General features: G+C 34.4%; 2 protein-coding genes across 3 annotated transcripts in view; one reads left to right on the top strand and one right to left on the bottom strand.

Moving 5' to 3' along the window:
• Positions 1 to 14,258, top strand: part of LOC140437257 (trehalase-like) — a 53,370-nt gene extending 39,112 nt beyond the window's left edge. For both annotated transcript variants that reach the window (XM_072526674.1, XM_072526673.1), the window contains exons 3-6: positions 1,977 to 2,270; positions 7,324 to 7,643; positions 9,132 to 9,492; positions 13,832 to 14,258. In XM_072526674.1, coding sequence (XP_072382775.1) covers positions 1,977 to 2,270; positions 7,324 to 7,643; positions 9,132 to 9,492; positions 13,832 to 14,226 — 1,370 coding nt within the window. In that variant the 3' untranslated portion in view covers positions 14,227 to 14,258. The remainder of the gene's footprint in view (positions 1 to 1,976; positions 2,271 to 7,323; positions 7,644 to 9,131; positions 9,493 to 13,831) is intronic.
• Positions 14,259 to 14,905: 647 nt separating this feature from the next.
• On the bottom strand, positions 14,906 to 15,349 carry LOC140436024 (uncharacterized). The gene has a single exon (XM_072524736.1). The coding sequence runs from the start codon at positions 15,347 to 15,349 to the stop codon at positions 14,906 to 14,908; it is 444 nt and encodes a 147-aa protein (XP_072380837.1).
• Positions 15,350 to 25,439: the final 10,090 nt, after the last annotated feature.

Raw genomic sequence — 25,439 nt, 5'->3', positions numbered from 1 at the left:
ATCCTGACTTTGTTTACAGCTGACTAGAGAGTTCATTAGTGGTACAGCCAAACCATTCTCTCAAATTAAGCAACCATGACATTCTTCTACGGCCTGGATTCCGTTTTCCTTCTATTTTTCCTTGCATTATATTTTGAAGTAATGCGTATTTATGTCCTCTCATCAGGTGACCCAAATATTCGAGTTTTCTTCGTTTGATCGTTGACAAAATTTCTGGGTCTTTTCATATCCTTCGCATTACTTCAAAGTTTGTAACTCTTTTAACCCAACGTATCTTCAGCATTCGACGGTAGCACCACATCTCGAAACTTTCAATATTTTTTATATTGTTTCTGCTTGAGAGTCCAGGCCTCTACACCGTATAATAGCGTGTTAAATACGTAGCCCCTTAGCATTCTTAATCGGCCCCTTAGCATTCTTAATCGGCATTAAATATCCAGCATTCGATAATAATTGCCATTGGCCAACGCTGCGTTCTTCGGCCGCGTTAAATAAATACTGCACTTTTCATCTATGCTATCTATCCCCCTTTGTTAGATTGTACGTCGATTATTTCTTTAGATTTTCCTACGTTCTCCCTTATGGTGCATTGATGAGACTAACAAAACGGCCGTGTGCTTATTTGGAACGGGAGAGAGTAGAGTAATTGTAAAACTGTACAAACCAGAACCTGCAGGTCTTTGTTTTGTTGGTAAAAACGTAACTGTAATTTCAGGCTCTTTTTTTTTCAATGTTCCAACGTATGTCAGTCCTTTAGATTTTAGTAAATTTGCTAATTCTATGGAACTAAACCAATTATCATTACCACCACAATAAATATACACATCCTCCGTTTCTTGCTCCGAATGGCTGTAAATAAATGCAGAATCTGATCAGCATCACTCTCGTTTTCATCGACTTCATCAGCCCATTTCAGCAAGTTTCTTCATGGTTTGCATCGCCATATCTGATTCTTTTTGATAGACCAGCTTGCTTTTGAAATCCATTACTAAAACCTAAAATACATCCGAGCAGATTTATAAAATCTGGAAACAAGAAATATACCTTCATCACAGCCCTGTAGTCTTTTGATTACATCGAAAACTGAAGTCGTAATAAAATCCGAATAACGTACACAAACTTCACAGCCGCCTCATTGACAGAATACTAATCGTTGAAAGGTGAAAAAGGTACATGCCTGGCCAGATAGAGTGGGTGGAAAATCTAGAAAATCGTCACTACGCATATGCACTTGCAATGAGTAAAATCGACTCCGTATCTATCTGTGGTTACAGGTTAAAAAATAAAAATGGCAAAAAACTGACATTTTTGGACTTTCAATCATTAATTTTGCATAAACTATTGGATTAAATTTAATGTATCACAGCTCAAATTAAAGCTATTTTTTATGTACTATCATAACATTGTACTCATTTCAATCTAAAATGTTTATTTGATTACAATAAAAAATAATCAAAAAAACATTATGTTTTGCACCTTAAAAATATAAAAAAATATATAACCAACAGTTTGGAGTTGCACGCACTTGTAGGCTACTCTAGGCATTGCCCTTCATAACGCTATGCTAGTTTCAAAAATTCACCTAATTAATGCACGTTTTTTTTTTCTCTACAGCTTGGGCTATAAATAAAATCACACAATAATCACTGAAACTAAACCTTGTTGTCAGAATTAAATCTGTTTTGGAAGCATTTTTGTAAAATTACTTTTGGACACCATGATATACATATAGTAATTTATCTGAACTTGTTGCGTTGAGCTTGTCCTTTGGATGTTTCCGATTTATCAATTTTAATGTTAGCACTAGCACTTGTAGGAGAAACAGTTCCTCTAACAGCTGAAACCATCCTCGTAGATTGCACAGTCGGACAGATTATACGCAACCCTAACTTCTTGTCCAATTTTGGTAAAAACATTAATTTGACCTATTTTATGTTCAAATAGCAGTAAATGACTGACAGATTAATATTTAACAGATAACAAAGAATTACTAGAATGGACACCTCCAGATTTTAACGAAAATCCCAGTTTCCTCGATGGAATAAAAGATCCCAAAGTTTTAGAATTTGCGAAAATACTTGTAAACATATGGCCAAATCTAGCCAGAAAAGTAGATGAGTCCGTGAGCAAGCATCAAGATCAGCATTCCTTAATCTATCTTCCGCACGGTTTTATTATTCCTGGAGGAAGGTTTAAAGAAATTTATTATTGGGACACATACTGGATTATTAAGGGTTTATTGCTTAGTGAGATGACGGAAACTGTTAAAGGTACTTTTGTTTTATTTGTATAATTAATTTCATTATTTATAAGGGGTGTCTCGGGCCTAAGTTCATACAAAATGATGTTAGTATTGTATTTCATATCAATTTTTTTAATGCAGTAATAATTTTAGTAAAATAGTGTTCTTTACACCTATATAAAATTTTCAGTAGATATACTTAGAATGGATAAATATATAATATGTACCTATGTTTATTTTAGAAGTGTAAACATAATCTACAGTATTGCCTTGAAGCCAGAGACGTACCAGCTGTACTAGTTAAAGCTCTAATTTTTTTGCGAAAATGATAGTCTCTGTATTAAAATATCAAAAAGAACTTTATTTTACGTGTTAAGCTAATTTAATGGTACCCTTAGCTGAGTTCGATAAATAAAAAGCTTTTTGGCTGATTTTTATTTATATACTACACGTAAATTTTTTTCATTCTCCATTTTTATAGGGATAATCCTAATTGTTATTAACTGGTACTAGGTAAAAATAATTTAATATTAATGGAAGGTAATACCCAATGTTAAAAACTCGTTATACAGGGAGTCACATAAAGTTTTGTCATAAATTATACCATGATTTTTTCGGATAAGACGATTTGTCCTATCTTGCCCATATGCAAAAGTGTACCAAAAAAAGTTATGGGGTGTTAAAGATAGAATTTATTTAGACTTTATTTAGACTTTTTTATTATTGCTCCAAAATGGTTTAAAACTTTTTCATGAAAATTCATATTATGCGTTAGCATGCAATGGCCAATAAAACCGAAGTAGCGAAAATGTTTTTTTCTCGATGTTTCCAGGTGTTTTTACAGTGGCGGAATAAGGCTAAATCGGGCCCTAGGCAACATTGTAATTCTGGTTACCATGGCATTCCATGGTAGTTCCAGTTAAAAAAATTTCCAATGTTCTTTTTATTTGTTTTGCCACTTTATATCGATCTGCTTTTCTTTTTATTTTTTCACACCGACTTAATTTTTTTTAAGATCTCATTTTAAAGACTACGTACTAAAAAGAAAGAAGAAACTGATCTTCAGTTAAATTTATTTTATTTAATAGCACAATCACAATTAGTGGTTTTTTATATTAAATATTATTTTAATTAAATAATGTAATACTTTTTAAAAAAAATTTACAATTGTTTTAATAATTCGAAGATATTAATTAGTCCAATTACTTTTTCTTATGAGGAGCAGCTTTTCTAGACTTTTGGTGAACTTGCGGTAGCCTTAGATAACGTAGGCTTAGTGCTTTTGGTTTTTTCGTAGGATTGCCTTTATTTGCTTTCTTCGCTTTGCTGGGTGTTTTTACTTTCGCCTCTGTGGAAGTCTGAACTGGAGATGAAGATGGTGCAGTTTTGGGAGCTGACTTCTTTTCAACTTTCTTTGCTTGCCCGGCTTTTTCTCCTTCTTTGATGCTGCTTCTTTAGACTTAGTCACTTTCTTTACAGATTTTGCCTTTTTGCTATAAGCAGGACGTTTGGCAGCAATGGAAGTTTTTTTTCAGTTTAGTTGTTCCTCCAGCTTTCATTTTTCTCCTGAACTAGGCTTTGTAAATCCAGAACACGAAGAGATAGATGCTAACTTGAAGATCCTGACCTTTCTTTTGCCTTTGTTTACACCAACGATCCAGTACCAACTGCAGCTTTTGAATATTTTTTGATGAACGATGCAACTTTTTCCGAATCTACTTTGTACTTTGTACAGCGATATATTTCTTGATAGCCTGATGAATTACCTCTTTTTGGATTGTTTGCCTTCTTTTCATTTTTGGATGGTGGAGGTGTTTGTGGTGTTCCAAGACTACATCAGCTATGAATCCAAAACAATCTATTTGCAATCAAGTCTAGGACTTAAGTCTTAATTGCACAATATTTACCTGCGGGTGTGGATGCATAAGCACGGGAACGCTCGTCCACCCTTGTCGGCTTCATTAAATAACGATTCGGCATAATTAACTATAAAAATTTAAAATATAATTTTAGGGCCTCAAAAATTACGGGCCCTAGGCACATGCCTATGTTGCCTAGGCCTTAGTCCGTCCCTGTGTTTTTAAGAAGGACTTAAGATCTGCCTCCGACTTTTTGTAGTATAATATTGGAATAAAGACGGGACGTCATTGGAATGAAATACTTATTTTACGATTATTTTGTCTGTTATTATTTTTTTGTAAAATCATTAATTTAGAAGACACAGCCACTTTTTTTAAAAGTAGTATTACATTTTTACAAATATGTTACTATTTTTTAATTAGGAACAGAAAAGATAATAATTTAATTTAAAAAGTGTTTACCCTCACTTTAGAGGGAGTCATTTTGAACCAAACACCAAACCCGATCAAGGACCAAACCCGATCAACGACCAAATCAAACATCTCCCTAACTAATAAAATAGTCTACTTTTAGTTCACTTACAGATATACATTTTGATTTTTGGCCCTTCTTTTTAAAGTACTGAAGGGCAAATTATAAAACCTAGTAACTCTTTTAAAAGGCTCTAAAATAAAAATATTTCCATGGTAAGTCTTGTTAAATTTAAATGCCATTGCTGTCTTGTCTTCCAAACATAAGTTGTAATCATTTTTATGTATAATATACCTGGAACAGAAAAGATAATAATTTAATTTAAAAAGTGTTTACCCTTTATTTATGTATAATATACCTGCATTTGATTGTTATAAAAAATATTCCGGTACAACTCAAAATTTTTTGTAGTAGAATAAGCAAGAGTAAAATGGTCCCCGGAGTCATTTTGCCTCAATATGGAGGGACCATTTTATTTGGAGGAAATTTGCGTGGGTGACTTCTGATAATTAGAAAAATTGCAACAGATATGAAATAAACAGAAAAATTACCTTTTTAAGCTCTATAAAAAAATTCAACTTACTTTAATTAAAAAGCCTAAAACACAACTTCTGTGAGCACGAAATTAAAAATATTACATGTGTTTTATAGATTAGATTAAAACTAGCCTATTATGCTTCGAACATCTTCCCAGCTTCGTACATAGGTATCACTAGTAGTACTGAATATAAAAAGGATACCTAATAATTAATCAACAATAATTAAGAATCTTTTTATCTAATTTAGAAATAGAAAGAAACTATATTAGTCCAGTCCATAAAAGTTATACAAATTTTGCCGAGAATATTAATTTTGGGACCCCAAAAAAGACGAAAAAAAGTTAACCGATTTTTCACAAGCTTCCCCCTAAACCCCCACATATGGGGGTAAAACGCAAAAAAATCGATTTACCAAGAATATGTAAGTCGTAGAAAAAAAATGTTTCAAATCAAAAATGTAGCTGAGATAATTTTAAACAAACATGTTTATTGAAACTTTTTGTATAGAACGAACCGTTCTCTCAGAAACACCGCTTGAAGCGACCGTCGATTTTGAATGTCAGTTACGCGCGCGAAATCAATGTTCAATAAAATTTGTATCAGCTCGACGGTAAAAAATCGATATCTCGACGGTCGCTTCAAGCGTTGTTTGTGGGAGAACGGTTCATTCTACACAAAAAATGCTAATAAACATTTTTGTTTAAAATTATCTCCGCTACATTTTTTATTCAAAACATTTTTTTCTACCGCGTACAGATTCTTGGTAAATCTATTTTGTTGAGTTTTTACCCCCCTACAAGGGGGGGTTTAAGAATGCGCGGGGATAAAAAGTTGTAAACTTTTTTGCATCTTTTTTGGGTCCCAAAATTAATATTCTCGGCAAAATTCAGCTTGTTCGTATGATTTTTAGAGGTTCAGTGCCATTTTCGTTTCTACGACTGGAGTATATGAACGAAACAATTTCCCAGCCATAATATTTGTCTCCTTTCTATACTTCTTTTTCTCATTTTTTTTTTCATTGGATGATATTTTATGTAATTTACTATTTGTCTCCCTCATAACATCTTCAATGTATTGCAGTTTCCTACTTTTGATAGTTAATATTAACTCCTATATTTTTTTATTATTTGAGTTTCAACTACTAAATTTGATGTTTTATCCATCCAGGATATTGTCAGTATCCTTCTATAAATTTAGATTTGAAATATTTTCATCATATTTACAGCAGTATTTTTTCATTGCCCAAGTCGAAACATCATACAGTAGGATACCATACAGTAGTATGTAACATTTTTATAGTCGTACTAGTTCTAGACTTAACTATCGACTGGTTAATAGTTTTTTCGTATTGAAAAAGGACTTGTTTTCGCAGTTTTTAGTGTCTTTTTAGATTTTTTTTTTCATTCACAAATTTTTCAGGTAATTATATTTTTCAATACTGTTGAAAACGTATTTGAAGATGTCCATATCAATTAGTTTATTACGTCTACTTGGAAATTATCAGGTCCAGGCCATTTGTTTATTTTCGCGATTTTCACAAGTATATTGTATTTCCGCTATTGTTATATACCTATTTCTTTATTTTGATGTTCTTTCTTGTTTTCTTTTTGTTTTTGGTCTACATATTTAATATATTTTTGCCACATTTCGATTTTACTTACAATGTCCTCATCCAGGAAATTTCCAGATTTTCTCTCTGTCAGCTCGTTCAGTACCCAGCAAAAATGGTAAATCTAACAACATTGCAAACATAAAATTTGAAATCTACATATTACAGAATAGCCGTATCCCAATTTTTGTACAGTTCGTAGGCCTTTCCGGACTTTTGGTCCACTCCGTATATCTAGTATGATATGAATAATCGAGTAGTCTATTTGGAGACCGTTTTTATCTGCAGAATGTTGTGCTCTTAAGTCTCCATTTTGGCAACTTAAAAAACGTATACGAGATTACCATATAACTAGCGGACTAAATGTAAAAAATATCTATCATAGTTCATGGAACGTCTTTTATTATTTTAGTACTAAGTTGTAAAAATTGCAAGTATCATCCAATATTGTAGGTAGTAGATTATCCTTAAACATTAATTGTCTTTTTTATATAACTCTACTTATACATAAACATTCAGGGAATTAATTTTATCAATTTTAGTTTATTCACTTTAACAACAATAGATAAGTAGGTATTAATATTTCTTTGTACTTTTTTTAGGTATCTTAGAAAATTTCCTCTCCCTAGTTGACAGATATGGCTTTGTACCGAATGGCAGTCGGGTATATTACTTAAACCGATCTCAACCACCCTTACTGTCTCTGATGGTGGGTCTTTACATAGATGCAACTAACAACAAAGACTGGTTAGAAGCAAATGTAGATATTCTCGAAAAGGAATTGACGTGGTTTTTAACAAATCGTATGACATCTGTTCACGGGCACAAGATGGCAAGGTATGCGTGTCCTAGCGGCACGCCCAGACCTGAATCTTACTATGAGGATACTGTTACTTGTCAGTCCTTTAAAGACAAAGATAAGGTAACTATTTCTACTATTATTAATAAATTGGATTAAAACTTTAGACATATATATTGTATTATATTCAACTTAGATATTGTATTCTATTCAACGGCACTTCTTTAGGTATACTGTAACACACAATGAACCGTGCTAATACAAAAGACACTGATGCAGTTTGTATCTCAAAGGCACCGATGCTCAGTCGTTAAAAATAATGGGTGAGTAGGGAAGTAAGGCACACATGAGGTATATAGAATGAAAAAAGGTTGAGAAGAGAACAATTATTCACAAAAAACGGGCGCCACTGTTTGCCACCTGAATCCTTAAAAAAAGAAATGGGATGCTCATAATACAAAAAGGAAGACTAAATGAAATGAAAACCTATAAAAATGTAAAAAGAAACGAAAATATATGTAATATATAGACCAATCTAAATAAAATATTTGTTCGAGAGTGATTAAGCAAAATGATTAAGTAGGACTTATTGAAATAGCTGGTTAATTAATTAAAATAGTAAATAATTGAATATTATATAGTTTTAAATAAGAAAACACATGGCGTAACTCATAGATGTTATCAAGTCGTGAAAAGAAAAAACTCACTTACCTTTTGTTGAAATGTGTTTTAGCGACGGCAGCATATAAGATCCACAGCCGACGTCACGATGCAGAAGGACTCGGCGTGGTACGCCGCGAGGGGAAGTCAGATTTTCGGCGCTATTAAGTAGTTGGCCGAGGGATATTTTCAGACGAAAGACAGTAATAAATTAGATGTTAACGCTGTAACTGGAGCTTTTCGTGTAGTGTATGCATTCCATTATTGAAAAATACGATAAATTAGATAATTCCTCAAACAGTTGGTCTTCTGAAAATCTTTATTTCAAGCGTTCGGAGTTAAAATGAATAGTTTCCCGAACACGTGTGGTGATTTAGACAAGTGGCGTTTTCACAACTTAACGAACGTTATGCGTTTGTCAGCTTTGCCGTCGGAAGATAATTTAGGTATATAGTGAAGTAATTAAAATACATAATTAAAGAAGATACAATAAAATAACATACTGTAAGGCCATATTATAATAGAATAATAAAAGGTATTATAGTCAAAATATGTAAATAAATTATAACTACTTTTCCAAACACAGAGATTTCCTCAACAAAATATTTTTATTGAATATCTAAGAAAACTGGTACATTTTTTGGATATTTGCTTTCTGGGACCTTTAGAATTAGATTAACTATTATAATATATGGTATAATTTGTATGTTTTTCTCTAATTCCAGTTTAATAGTAGGAATTGAGTTATCTGGTTTACAGTATATTTTATATTATCGGAGCACTGCCTCTTGTTTTTTTTTGTAAGAAGTGGGAAATCCAAATGTTGCTTAGTTGTTATTTCCCACTATTAGTTCAAATATTTGAGTAGTTTCTTGGTTTGATCTGGTTCAATTGAAATTAATAATTGATTCATGAGATACATTAAACAAATAGTAATATTAAATGTTTTAGGAACAGTGTTATAAAAACCTAAAAAGCGGAGCCGAAAGTGGTTGGGACTTTTCCTCACGTTGGATCTTAAGAGAAGACGGAACATCTGGACCGGACTTGCCAGATATTGACACATTCAGAGTAATACCTGTTGATTTGAACGCTTTTCTATGCAAATCCTTTAAAGAACTATCTAGATTTTATTCAATACTAGGCAATGTTGACAAAGCTCAAGAATGGAGCGGCAGAGCTGACAAGCTAGAGAAGGGTATACAAAAATTTCTTTATTCCGAGGAATACGGCGTTTGGTATGATTTCGATATAAAATCTGGGAAGTCTAGGAAAGGTTTCTATCCCAGTAACTTAGCTCCTCTATGGACAGGTAGGATTTATTTAAAATTTTTAACGATTTCATCCGTCATATCTTTGCAATATCTGAAACATTATATTCTTTTAATCATACGTGAACAAACAATGGCGAAGTTTATGTAAAAATAATTTTTGAACTGTATCGGTCAATCGGATTGTGATCGCCCAATCATCTTCCGTTCTGTTTTCCTTCTACCACTAGTTTCTCCATATTGTTACATGAGGAATCTCCAAAGAATGTTAATATCGTAGAAACTATATAACTGACACATATATAAACGTGATACCTATTCTTTGCTACACTATTGATTGTAAACTATATATCCAAACAAATGATTATTTTTTACACGTTTAAAATATTTTTTTCCTGGGTCCGTCTCATCCAAAAGATCTCTATTCTCACTGAAACTGAAGCTTATTGTATTTGCTGCCCGTTGTTGTTTCCTACACCCAGTCTAGAATTTTTGTACCCTGTAGAAATTTGTACCGGTCTTTTGCTTTGTGCGTCCTAAATATACGAGAGTCTCCTCTTGGTTGCCCATAGAGATTTTATATTTTATGGTCCAGCGGCCCAGAATCGTATAATACATGTTTTATAATTTCTAGTTCCTTGTCACAGAATCTGCAGTTAAGGTCTCCATTGTAAATGCCTATTTTATTCAAGAATTCTCTTACTGGTGCATACCCGGCCAACATTCCTGTTACTCTTCACAGTTTGTTCCTGCGCATATGAAGCAGTTCCTCTGTTGTTTTTCTACATGGTCCACCAATGAAGATTTTTCCATGTGTGGATTTTGGAATTCTCTCCTAGTATCGCTGAGGACTCTCTCTGATCTAGTCCTGTACAGCGCTGCGAACTGCAGCCTTTGGTACTCCCAGAGTTACAGCCGCTTCGTATGATTCGTTTGATCCTCTTTTTGCAAGTTAATCTGCTTTTTCGTAGCCTTCGATGGCCTGATGTCCTGGTACCCAAACAAGCTCAAATTTATTCCGATCTGCTAGTTCATTTAGTTCTTTGATGCAGTCCCACACTAGCCTAGACGCCACTTCCTGACACGCCAATGCTGCTTGACTGTCAGATAACATATGGAACTCTTCTGTTTCAAGAATTCTTTCATTATTTCCTTTTGCACATTGCAGTATCGCATAAATCTCCGCTTGACAAATGGTGCAGTTCCTCTCCTAGGCAAATCTTTTGCTAATTCTTTAATTATTAACATTCTTAAAATTGTAGTTTTTTTGTGATGTGACCTGGTTTCCTCAGAAAAATTTCCTTCGTCACAGTCCTTGTGATACTCATATGCCCTCAAATCCTCATTCCATATACTCAAATGCAAGGAAGACAGGCCTAGTAGAGCCCTCATAGCTGTTGTTTAAGCAGTGCACATGGTACCAGTTATCCCCATACACGCAAGTCTTTTCACCTTGCTGAGTTTGGCTTTTGCAGCTTTTTGAAGTATCTTAGTCCACCACATCGTCGCTGCATAAGTAATTGAGGATTTGATCACCATGGTGTATACCCAGTATACCAACCAGTGTAGGTTTTAATCCCCATTTCTTCCCATACATACGCCTGACCCTCGTAAGTGTTGCTGGTTATTTTTTCTAATTTCTGGTTCCAGGTACTGTACTTCTACTTTGGCTGAACTTCTTGTCACTGCAGCTTTAGAGGACCTAATCACTCTAGTTTCCGTCTGCGTGGAAGGCGACTATGGTGGATTTGTATGGACTTATATTTAGCCCCTCTGTATAAGTCCATTGTCTCGCTAGTTCTAGCCCCTCCTTCATGCGATTTTTGACTACTGTATTGTACTTTCCTTGCGACCATTTACATATAGTTCTTATAAGTTCGTCCATTACTAGAGTCGACAGCAGTGCGGACAGAACTCCATCCTGTGAACATCTTCGGTTGACCCGGGTCAACACGGTCTCTCCAAGGATAGTGGTATTTACCATTGTATTCCTGAGCATAGATTCTATCTAGTTCAAGCATATTTCTTCGACTCCTTTACGTCTTAGGGCATTGCTAATACATGTTATCGAAGTGTTGTCGAAAGCCCACTCTATATCCAAAAAGGTTCCCAGCATCACCTCTTTATTTTTAATTGTATTTTTCACTTTTTCTACGAGTCTGTGGAATGCTGTCTCGGTTAAATCCGCTGCTTTATAGGCATGTTCTTGATGTATTTTACTGTGTAGGTACCAATGTTTCATCCCTAATGATCTGTCGAGCAATTTCTTTCATGTCTTCTGTAGGAATGACATTAGACTTCTTGGTCTTAGAGACTTTGACTTTTAACTTTTCTTTTTGACTGTCTCCCAGCTAGTTCTTGAGGATCTTTGCAGAGCCCTGTTGCCTACTGATTCCCAGTCAATTGGTGATTTAATATTTGTGATCCAGGGAAGTGCACTCTGAAGAGCTCTTCGGCCGTGTCTCTTCCTGTATTGGTATACTCGCCCTTGTTATTTAGGAGTGAGTTAATTGGTTGTGTTTTCTCCTTTGAGAGCACCTTTTGAAGTCTAGCACAAGCATGAGTGCTTTCAATTTCGTAACGGTGCTTCCTTCATGTGTCTCTCTTGGCTTTAATTATAGCTGTATAGTATTCCGTCCGTGTGATTCTGTATTCTCCACACTCCCCGGTTACTTTGGCTCTGTTGAATAGCTTCCTCGTCCTTTTTCTCAACACAGACAGTTCTTTATTCCACCATGGCATATCCCTGGTGGAACTCCTCTCCGTTAGAGGCAGGTTTCTTGGAATGCTGAAATGACAGCTTCATTTAAATCATTCATTGCCATTTCTAGATCCGTGGCATCATTTATCTTTCTCCTCACCCTCGACAGATGTTGGTCTAGAACTTCTTTATAAGCTTCTCAGTTAGTTGAACGTGGGTTACGATAAGTGACTTTTGCTGCTTTTCCCTCTAAGATGTATCTAATGTGTCTATGGTCTAGGCAGCTCTCCTCCCCAAAAACATTTATTACATTGTACACAATAAGTAAATTATTTGTAGTTAAAAAAATATATTGACCTCAATCGAACTATATATACACATTGCTGGCAACAGCATCACTGATGACTATCGACAGTACACTGTGGATAGATTTTTTACAATCTGGATCTAGAGGTCACGGGCTATGCTATTATTAGGCAGATATTAGGAAGCGTTAGTCATCATTATAAGGAGTATAAGATTTTTATATCAGCATTCTACTTTCTATTTACATCTAGTCTGTTGAAAAGTATAAAATAATTGGTCTGATTTACCCGTGGTCTTTAGTTTTTTAAACCAATTATGAATATTTGCTATTTGATTTGTATCTTGCAATAACTGGGCCCTTATTTAATGTTAGTACTGCTGTGCTACCAGCATATGTGGCTGCAATTCCCTTCGGGATATGGATAGATCCCCTTGAAAAAATCCAATTTTTTTCAAGATGACAAATTGTGATTTTAGACAGTGATAAGTAGCTCATTCAGAATCAGAATTTTTTACTTTTAAATTTCGCGGCTCCATGTTGTGCCAAAGTTTAAATCCGATTTGTACCACCTCTCATATTTCAAATCAAATTATGATTTTATTATGAACGCCGTTTTTAGGCGTCACGCCCTTCCGGTAGGGATCTATGGAGAAGTATTGCCGAGCCGCAAGCCCTTATCTCTTGCCGTACTGCTCCACCATAGGCCGATCACACACCAGCATATTCTAGTCTAAGCCGCAGATTCATCTAGAATTTTAAACTGCTGCGTTAGCCTTTTTTATTTTTCTGTACACCGAGCTGGGACACGAACCCACATCCACTGAACCACTCCACAGTGAAGCGAATGAGAATCGGCCGCCTAGCCCGCTTGGCTATCTGACCGACTCAAATTATGATTTTTGACATTATTTCAAGTAACTTCCCATTAAGTAAAAATCTAGCGTTGACATAGAATAAGAAAGCAATTGTTATTTATCCTGTGGTGAAACTCACACTGATTACTTTAACGTTTCGCACTTAAAAAGCATTCAGTTATCATTGTCACACAGAACCACAGTTTTTAATCGGAATATTCTCACGATTCGATTGGCTAGGGACTGATATATGATTAATGAATACCAACCAATTAAATAGCTGTACGTAAATATGTCTTCTGAATATTAGAGTATACGTGAATGGTGAATTCTGTTAATTTTCTTTTACAAATAATCACAGACTTATTTTTTGTCGCTACCTAATACACGTATTACGAAGAAGTGTAGCACTAATAGAAAAGTCTAACAAGAACCATATATTTATATTTCAATTGCATTTGTTACTAACAGTTTACTTTTAGTACAATTTTTTTATTGTTATTATATTATATTTGTAGGAGACTTCGATAAAAATCCCGAAACTGGAGAAAAAGTCGTTCAGTACTTAAAGAACAATAACATTGACGATTTCAAAGGTGGTATTCCTTCATCATTGCTTGACAGCGGTGAGCAATGGGACATGCCAAATGCCTGGCCTCCTTTACAAGAGATCGTCATCTTAGGCCTTAAAAACACTAACAATTCCGTAGCTTTAGATATGGCGGAAGAGCTGGCGAAGAGATATGTAGATGCGTGTATGCTGGGATATGAGAAAACTCAAATGATGTACGAGAAATATGACGCCACTACACCGGGGGCAAGTGGCGGCGGCGGAGAATATAATCCTCAAACCGGATTTGGATGGACCAATGGAGTAGCGCTTTCACTTATTGATACCTTTTATAAAAAATAGTATTTTTGTAACGATAAATTTTACAAAACGTATTTGCTTTTTATTTCTTCATGACGTATCTTAATAGGTAGATCTTGCAATAAATTATATTTTAGAAAGACAACAAAATCAGGATAGAATTGAAATTTTGACAGACACAAAAGGTCAGAATTGGTTAGTATTCAAAGGAAGGGAGATCTGGTTGCGTGTATTCAGGCGACGAGAGGCATAAGTAAATCATCGGAAAAGATTCCGTCAAAATCAAATAAGTGACAAAAATCCATAAACAAGTTTCTCAGTTAATTCTCTAACCGTTTATTTTTTAAAGTGGTTCAAAATATCTGATAATTTCTAATTAGGGTAATGTGAGTGTTGAGAGAATTCATTTCATGTTCATTTTTTTTTTAAATATCTATTATAGTTTGACCTCCAGATGAGAAAGAAGGTAGACCGTCTCTAGAAGGTCATAAAGGTTTAGGCGTAAAAAATTAGAAGAAGTTTTATTTGAATAGAATAACGAAATAAATCATTTTTATTGTTAAAATAAAACAAGCAAAAAAATATAAAAATAAGACAGTAAAACAATTCAAAAAATAAAAAACGTTAACTATCTATGATGGAAGTCATAAAAACAGTTTTTCCCGGTGTAATACATAAATTCAGACCGCGCTTCATGCAATAAACTCAAGTATCAGACTTCTTACAAATATTTACATCTTCTCTTTCCGGTTTTGGTATGCATACTTGGATCATGATCTATACCGTCATATCGCACATCATCTGGTGGACGAAGCGAGTTTGTTCCAGTCCTAGACATATTAGGTTGGGCTGTCCAATTTTGAGATCTTCCTACAGTAGGGACTGGTGCGTATTTGCAGAAACCCTCAGTTATTTGCTCGCGAAACAGTGGCAATTTGATCTTTTCAGATGGCTGTGGATGAATTCTGCGATGTGGAACATAGGCATTGGTCACTGCCATGTCAATCAGGTGATAAAATATTTGTAACATGGAATTTCGAGTCTTCAGTCGAATGTGATATCTGCCGATTAGACCGTCCATAAGATCAACACCACCCATATGGCGGTTGCATTCTTTGATGATCTGTGGACAGTCCACGTCAATATACCGCTTTTTTTCTATCATAACGAACTGCTTTGTTTGGTTGTTGTTGATCAAATGCTCGTTTGAATGACTCCTGTCTTATATAAGTGGAAGCTAGACATACATTTTTTGTATCTTTCCAAAGCACAGTACTTAGATCAATACCATATGCCATCCCTGTATATTTCACAGTATATCCCCTTCTTTGGCCAGTTGCTTATCTTTATCGGCTGGTAAATTACAGTTACTAATTCAATTGGCTCGAATAGTTTCCAATTAATAAATAACCCGTGCACGAAGATACTAATAACTATATTTGACGCTGCACCAAGATCAGGATTTCCTGGTAGGATGACGTTATCACCAGCTCCATTGTAAATTTCAAAACTGTAGGAGTATCCGTATAAATCATAGGACAAATAATTTTATTCCCCATTTATGAGGTTTATTAGGCATGTATTAGCGTAAATGGTGTTGCATTTTTGTTGAACAAATTTGCTCATCCACGCAAATTTCGTGACATCATTGAAATAAGTTAACAAATCGAACACCGTTCCGTAGGTACTCCGTACCAAACATTTTGGTGTTCCATCAGTAATTGAGTTGAATCCATCTGAAAGATGGAGGTTGCTGCAGCAGCCTACATTCTAATGCATTATTCAGTTAATAAAACAAAAAATACTCGTGAAAGAAGGTAGTGGCAAACACAAGTGTATAAAAGTAGGGAGAAATATGGTGGCAATCACTTACTTTTGGATTTGAAATTTCAGTCGATCAGTCACCTTCCGCCTTTAAATTTTTGATCACATTAGTGGGTCCAAAAATAGGTCGAAAAGACACAAAATGAAGAAAATCTATCTCTGTTCAAGAACGGTTCGCTGTCACGATCTGTTTTTTGGCGACTGGAGATTCTTTCACTAGTTAACAATACCTTTTTAAGGTATTGTATCTGGTATCTTGAAACAATCTATAAGTGTAATAATTCCGGAAGTATGTGGAGCTATAGTCGAAGAGTTGAAAAAAAAAACATTCAGGTAATTATACGTCTCATTTAATATTTGAATTTTATTTATAATTATGTTCAGTACTGGTTTAATAACTGGGCATATCTATAGAGAATATGGTTGGGGAAATTGTATTTGAACCATTAGAATGGGACTCTATATGTGTTGGCGTGGAATATGGGGTCTTTTGGAAAGATTGCGGTGAAAATTGGGATTCAGATGAGTGATATATTGGATTGGTATATATAGATATAGAAGAATTGTTAGAATGTACTGAGGGAGTAGGGCTTTATGTATGTTGTTCAAAGGTTCCTCTGTCTGCTTGGAATAAAACAGCCATTATTTTTTCTTGGACAATTGACGCTGTAGCATTGGAATAATTTATTAGTTTGGAGGCCACCAACTTCCCAAAGATCCCAAATGCGGCGTCTAACTTTTCATCATCGGCATCTCTTTTCTTTCGGATTTGGGAAGTAGGTAGGGGCTAGAGTAGCGAATTTATCTGGTCTTATTTGAAGAGTTTCCTGAGCTGTCACAGTCTGTTGACTTTCTGAGTCTCTTTTGCTGCTATTATATCTTTAGGAATATCAAGATGATCTTCTCCCAAATTCTCATTTACTTCACCTATTGTCTCCATCTAAATATCTTTTGCAGATACCAATAACATCCGAGAAATGGTTGGACGTGGCTAAACTACATAATGATACTTGGAATTTTCCTCATCGCCTAGGTGCCCTGGATAGTAAACATGTGGTATTACAATCACCAATTAATACGGGCAGCAAATACTTTAATTATAAATCAACATTCAGTATAGTCTTGCTTGCATTGGTTGATGCTAATTATAATTTTCTCTATGTTGACGTTGGTGGTCAAAGACGAATTTCTAATGGTGGAATATTCAAGAATTGTTCTTTGTACAACAACTTGCAGAATAATTGTTTGAGTTTGCCTGAAACAGAACTCTTGAATGGAAGACAACGCGAAATTACGTATTTTTTCGTTGCTAATGAGGTATTTGCTTTGAGCGAAAGGCTAATGAAACCATTTTCTGGGATTCATAATAAAGGTTTCAGAGAATCTTTAATTATAGGTTATCGCGAGTACGTAGGGTTGTGGAGAATGTATTTGGCATTGCTTCAACAATATTCAGAGTACTCCGAAAGCCTATGTCATTAAGTCCCGAAAAAGCTTCGCTCATAGTAATGACAATAGCTCATTTACATAATTTTCTACGTAAAAGCTTAACCTCCTGCCTGCTGGATATGCCGAAAGGAACATTTGATACAGAAAATATGGAAAAGTTGTGGAAGAAGCATATAGAACGGTAACTAATGATCCTATGTCGCCCTTCTACCTTTGAGAAACATACCAAGGAAATCCCTACCGTTGCTAAAGTGATTCGAGATGATTTCTAGCGAATTTAACGAAATTCTTCCAGGAAGAAGGTAGAATTTCATGACAAGACAATTACGCGTGAACCATTTTAATGACTTTAAAAAAACAAGAAACCTAACGAATACTTACAGTGTTCTTATTATTTCGAACTTTATCCCTATCCTAAAGAAAAATCATGCTCTTGTAAGCAAACTAGCTACTCTCGTACAGTTCTGATCGACCTGTAAAATAAAAAAATAAAGTGAATATTATTTAATAGGTACCTACTGAAGATTCAATTTGAATTTGAAACTTTAGTTACTGAAAAAAGTAAGAATCTATAGTAGTTTATGTATATGTTTCCTCTTATTTTTACCATGTCTTTTATTAGTATATAGAGAACTAAATTTGATTTTTAATGACACTACCCCATTTTGTAATAGCATTATAGCTTTATATATTAAATAAATTCTACCCAAAAAAATTTGGAAAAGACAAAAATGATGACTAATTTAGTTCCGAGCCATCCTTTAGGTATGGGTAGAAGACATCGAAATTGAAATTGTTGACAGCTACATATACCTTGGACATACGGTAAAAATTAGCAGAGATAATCAAACTGCTGAGCTGCTGCTAAGAAGAATAACTGCAGCTGCAGCTTAAAAAGAAGAGCCTTTAATCAGTGTATCCTGCCTGACCTTACATATCGCGCAGAGACACTTACCCTAACAAGGACATCTACACGCAAACTACAAGTAACGCAACGTAGAATGGAAAGATCATTGTTAGGCATAACGTTGCGAGATAGGGTAAGAAACGAAAAAATTCGTAGAAAAAGTGGTGTAGAAGACATTATAAAACACATAGCCAAAATTAAATGCAGGTGGGCAAGACACGTCGCTAGAATGAAGGATAACAGGTGGACCAAAAAAATCTTGGAGTGGAGACCGAGAGCGGATAGACGAAACCCGGGAAGACCACCCACAAGATGGACTGACGACATAAAGATGATTTGTACCAACTGGATTGCAACAGCGCAAGATAGATCTGAATGAAGGTTTTTCGAGGAGGCCTATGTTCAGCAGTGGACGACTATGGGCTGATGATGATGACCCAAAAAAATTACATCTTTGAAAATTCATGAACCACTCACCTGTTCCTGTGTCATTACTTTGTTTTATTTTTCCTTTTTCGTTCTGTAAACCAGATAGAAGATTTGTCATTTTTTTTTCTACACTCATCTGCTGTTATTTCCATTTTAACAGCAATCTCTTCCCATACATCGTTTTTTTTTTAATTTTGGTATAATATCTGGGATTATTTGTATCCCATAATATCTCTTTTTCCCGACAATTTTCTATTAACAGTAAACTATTCTCTTCCGTCCATTCCATTTTGATACACTTAATTTTGAAACACCTTCAAAATAATAAACTGAAATGACTGGAAATTCGGTCGAAGATTCACAAGCGAGTCCAGACATGAATTTACGGTGTACATTGTCGCGCTCACGTTTCTTTTGATGCGAAGCATTTTACCGACAGCCAGTGGAACGCTTCGATGTACGTCGTTGACGCGTCTAAAGGTGGGTACACATATTATGCAAGCCGAACGGTATACGTACCGTACGCGTACAGATCCTTGAAAAATATTCTACATCGTACTGATCGCATACTTATCTCGATCCATGGAAAGCGACAAACCAACAACGAACACACATGTGCGAAATGATTCATTTTATTTATAATTTGGGTACTGATTTATGTTCCTGTTTTTGCTTGTTTAACAAAAATAAAAATATGTACAATAATCAGTTTACTGTTTTCTCACGTCTCTCTAGGAAGGAACACGTCATTCACACAATGTCGATTTGATGACACAATAAAAATGTTCGCTGCGTCTAGTAAGCGCCGTCCAAACTGAAAGACGAGCTTCCTTTGAAGTCGTGAAATAAACCGCAACAATTTGGTTCGCGACGAGTCACGATGAAACAGTACGCAAGCGGTTTTTTCTGCCGTACACATTAACGAATATAGCGTTCGCATACCGTTTGGCTCGTATATGTGTACCGACCTTTAGGTACGGTACGCGGTTGCATGACTCTATCCACACCACAGTGGTCTGTGATCCACACTTAAGAACGCGACAACAGTTCAAATTAGGCTATCCAACAATATATATATATATATATATATATATATATATATATATATATATATATATATATATATATATATATATATATATATATATATATATAGTAAACTCTTAAATATTGGGGAAATCTGCAAGAAATACTCTAATGTGTATCAATTGTTTCGCCGAACGTTTTCGCCAAAGAGAATTAATTTGGCTTCTTCAGGGCTGAAAGAGAATAAATTATAATTAGCTACCATATATTATCTATTAAAACATTATTGATCTTACCGTAACTTAGAATTGTAGAGTTAGAATATTAAAAAACTTTGCTAGTAACATAGTGGTGTTTTTTGTTACTATGTGCAAAAAAAGTTTTTTATAAGAATTTAAATGTATGGTAGCTTCGAACTTGACACGTAAAGGCTTACCCAAGGTTAATCGAAAAACCCAATGCAACTACATTTAAAAGGAGATTTAAATTTCTTTTCTATATGTATATATATATATATATATATATATATATATATATATATATATATATACTATGGTACACTCGAAGAGTGGTGGGTTTATCGGTCAAAGTGGAGAAATAAAAGACAAAGAAGGTGGCTACTTCATCTATTTATTGAAGACGTTTCGCTTTCTGCTCAGAAAGCATCATCAGTTCATCTAAAAAGAACATTATAAAACCAAACATCCATAGAGAAGTTACAATAAAAGTGTGTTACCTTACAAAGACATGTAGCAGTCAAAGATGTTAAAAATATGAAAAAGCTTACGAAACTGGACATTTAGAGTAAAGTTGTATAAATCAATTAATTGAAACTTGGTATAGTTTGCAATTTAACAAAATTAGCACAGCAAAAGAACATGTGATAAACATACATGTATATAAAAAAGTTATTATAAAAACTTAAGTAAAAAACATTAAGATTTATTTTAAAGTGTAAAGAACTAGAAAGATCATGAGAAAGCACTTCCAACAATTTATTAAATCAATTAGATTTTAAATTTAACTTTAGGTAACATTATAAGTTATTTAAATTAATTTAGTATAAAGATAAAATGAAGTTACCAGTCTTGAGCTTACTGAGTCTCGCCGATAAATGAATTTACAGGTTTAACACCCACGCAAACAACGTGAATAAAGATGGCCTTGAGGTCAGAGTGACAAGAACAGCAAGGCGAAATACCAACCTCTATGTAATAGGGCGGTGTATTCAAAAAAAGTTATAGATTTGGTTGACCACTTGTCGTTAAGAAATCAAACAATGAAAGGAAAAGGTGGTTAAGATCACCATTTATCCTACAGTGATTGATTTGTCAACAAGGAACAAAGTATGAAAGTCAAACAAAATATCATATATTATAATATGACGTCACTGGTTAGCCAGCCAACAGGTGAAGATTAATACAACTTCTACAGTCCAAAGGTTCAAATCATTTCGGACCGTAATGAAAAAGATTCTATGAATCAAATTTCAGTTTAAAATTTTAACAACTAAGTTCATCAAAAAGAACAATTACTTAATTATGTAAAAGTGATATTGACAAATAGTTAATAAAATGTAAGTTGATAAATCTAAGTTTAAGAAAGAATAATTTATTTTATTTTATTTTTATTTAAATTTATTATATGAAAATATGATAAGAAAAAACCCATTATGGGACAAAGTTTGAGTAAACAACATATCAGGCCTAATTCTGCAAAATTAATGCATGGTAAATTTGGCTCAAATTACTAATGTCGGTTCTCTTATTAAGGGTATTAGGGTGTTTTAAAATTGAACACATTTCTAAAAACTGTCTTTTAACGAGATTACGTTCAGTGCCAAGAATTTTAACTTCATTAAAGTTTACTTCGTGCTTAGTGCTAATAGCATGTTGGGCAAGAGCACAAGTATGTTTAGATAAATTAATATCACTGCGGTGTGTCGTAAGACGTCCTCTCAGTGATCTCCCTGTCTGACCGATGTAACATGAGTCACACTCAGCACAAGGTATATGATATATTAAGGCGGGTACACATAGGCGAGCAGAACTGTTCGCGAACCGTTTGTGAACGCTATATTCGTTAATTTGTACGACGGGACGAACCGCTTGCGATCTGCTCGTTCGTTGCTCGTCAGGAACCACAGCCTGTCGGTTTTTGGGACGAACACAAAGAATGTTCGCAGAACTATAAATTGTCTATAAATTGTTTCTGCTAAGTGTGCGATGAGATCATTCGGTTAAACAAAATTGCTGAACGAGCGCGGCTTATTCAAAAGTAACGAGAGAAATTAATAACAGATAATGTAAACAAAATACCGAAATGTTTAGAATAACGAAGTAAATTAATTCTTGGTTTGTTATTAGATACTTAGGGTATTGGATAGCCTGAACATAAACATATTTTCAACGAACTCTTCGCGAACAGCTCACGAGCAGTTCGCAAACAGTTCGGCTCGCATATGTGTACCCACCTTTACATTAACTTGTTCCAGAAGGGACAGAGGTGTTTTAGTTTTAGAAAACAAATTCCTGACAGTCTTAGCATTCTTAATAGCAATTTTAACCGGTACGTTGTTATGTTTATACAGTTTAACGAGTTTCTCAGTAACTTGAGGAAAATAAGGTAACGATGAGTAATGGGTAGTTGGATTCCCAAGTACAGTATTAGGCAGAACAGTGTTGTTAATTGAATTATTTGATATTATTCTAAGTTTGTCACCATTGGGTATGTCATTTAAAGAAGAACAATAGCTTTGAACGAAAAGTTTTTATAATAACTTTTTTATATACATGTATGTTTATCACATGTTCTTTTGTTGTGCTAATTTTGTTAAATTGCAAACTATACCAAGTTTCAATTAATTGATTTATACAACTTTACTCTAAATGTCCAGTTTCGTAAGTTTTTTCATATTTTTAACATCTTTGACTGCTACATGTCTTTGTAAGGTAACACACTTTTATTGTAACTTCTCTATGGATGTTTGGTTTTATATTGTTCTTTTTAGATGAACTGATGATGCTTTCTGAGCAGAAAGCGAAACGTCTTCAATAAATAGATGAAGTAGCCACCTTCTTTGTCTTTTATTTCTTCACTTTGACCGATAAACCTACCACTCTTCGAGTGTACCTTAGTTTATTTTGGATTGGCGGTCGTACTCCTTTTCTCGATATATATATATATATATATATATATATATATATATATATATATATATATATATATATATATATATATATATATATATATATAAATATATATATATATATATATATATATATATATATATATATATATATATATATATATCATCATCATCATCATGTGCAGCTTTATCAACCGTTTCCAATTACGGTGCAGCCTCCCTTATTTCAATGTTATTTTATGTTCTTATTATTATTCGACGATGTCTTAGTTATACGTTGTTCTAATAATTTGCGCTCATTTGCGCCCATATTTTTCTATCTTGTGCTATTCGAGACCACGTTGTTCCTGTTAATTTTCTAATATCATAATCCCATCTGAGATTTGGGCGCCCCTTTGGTCTCTTAGCGTTCCTGGGGTACCACATAGTTGTTCTAGTGGTCCATCTGTTATCTGTTCTTCTTGCCATATGTCCTGCCCATTGCCATTTCAGGGATTTTATTCTTTGGATTACATCAGTCACCTGGGTTTGCCTCCGTATCCATTCAATTCTTTTACGATCCCTCTTTGTTATCCCTAGCATACATCTTTCCATTGCTCTTTGAGTTACTTGGAGTTTCGACGTTATTTCTCTCTTTAATATCCAAGTTTCACATCCATATGTCAAGACGGGTAATATGCATTGATCAAATACTCTCTTCTTGAGGTATAGTGGCATTTTGGACTTGAAGACTATGGAATTTCGTCCGAATGCTGACCACGCTTGTTTTATTCGTCTGTTGATTTCCGGAAGTAGTGATCCCGATTTATGTATGAGCTGTCCCAGGTATATGTATTCATCTACTACTTCTAGCGAGGTTTCATTAATTTTTATTTCCACGTTGGCGATCAGATCATTGCACATTATTTTAGTCTTTGCTAGGTTCATTTTTAGGCCTACCTCATTGCTGGCTGTATTAAGGTCATTAATTTGCAGTTGTAATTCTTCAGGACTTCTAGCAATTAGAATGATGTCATCAGCGAATCTAAGATGGTTTAGGTATTCTCCATCTATACATAGACCTTGGTTGTTCCAGTCTAATTTCCGGAAGATATTTTCTAAGGTTGCATTGAAGAGCTTAGGGGATATGGTGTCTCCTTGTCGGACTCCTTTCTGAGTGGGAAATTCTGGGGTATTTTCATATATGCTTACTCTAGCTGTGGCCTCTTTGTATATATTTGCTAGCGTTTCGACATATGGTTTATCTACTCCTTGGTCGACAAGAGCTTCTATGACTGCTCTTGGGTATACGGAGTCAAATGCTTTCTCGAAGTCTATGAATGCTAGCGCCAGTGGTAGATCATATTCTTTTGTTCGGCTCATTACTTCCCTTAATGTTTGAATATGATCCATTGTACTGAAGCCACTTCTAAAGCCTGCTTGCTCTCGGGGTTGTGCAGCGTCAAGTGTGTTCTGTATTCTGTTGTTAATGATTTTGGTGAATACCTTGTATATCACAGGTAGCAAGCTGATCGGTCTATAATTTCTAATGTCTTCCTTGCTACCTTTCTTGTGAATAAGGATTATGTTGGCTGAATTCCACTTTTTTGGAATATGTCTCGATTTTAGGCAGTCTGTGTATATTTTTGCTAGGATTTTCCAAGTTGTTTGACCAGCAATCTTTAGAAGTTCGGCTGTAACACCGTCATTACCGGCTGCCTTGCCGTTCTTCATGCTCTTAAGAGCTGCCTCTACCTCATCCACGAGAACATCTGGTACATCTTCTTGAACCGCAATTTCTTCTTCGCCTATTTCTTGTGCTTCCGGAGCTTTATATAGACCCTCATAGAATTCGGTTACATGTTTTATTATTTCATCCCTATTTGTGATCCTTTCGTTGTTGTTTCCCAATGCTATTATTTGCTTTCTACCGATTGCCAACTTCCTCTTGGTTTTCCTATAGTTTTTATGGTTTTCGATTGTATTTTGTACAAGTCGTTCATTGTAGGTTTTTATATCTTCTGCGATTTTTTTCCGTATTACTTTGCACAGTTCGGTATATTCAATTCTATTATTGGAGTTAATTTTCATTTCTCTTCGTTGTTTCAGGAGAGCTGTTGTTTCATCTGAAAGTTTTCTATTGCTGTTGTGTGCTTGTGATCCTCCAACTTCTTTGGCGCAATTTAAGATTGTTTCCATTAAGTGTGTGCTATTCGTTGGGTCTTGTAATTTTTCTTGAATTAAATTTTGATAAAATTAAATTTTATTTATATATATATATATATATATATATATATATATATATATATATATATATAAATATATATATATATATATATAAATATATATATATATATATATATATATATATATATATATATATATATATAAATAAGTTGGAATTTTTTGTAATGTTCAAATTGTTTAAGTTTACTCCTGAGGAAGCTATGAAATAAATAGCGAAATATTGAGTATCTTAGAAAAAAGAAAGAT

This window comes from Diabrotica undecimpunctata, chromosome 3, assembly GCF_040954645.1.
Source record: "Diabrotica undecimpunctata isolate CICGRU chromosome 3, icDiaUnde3, whole genome shotgun sequence".
In the NCBI taxonomy this organism is placed as follows: domain Eukaryota; kingdom Metazoa; phylum Arthropoda; class Insecta; order Coleoptera; family Chrysomelidae; genus Diabrotica; species Diabrotica undecimpunctata.
The sequence above is the reverse complement of the archived record's forward strand: the minus strand, read 5'-3'. Positions and strand labels throughout refer to the sequence as shown.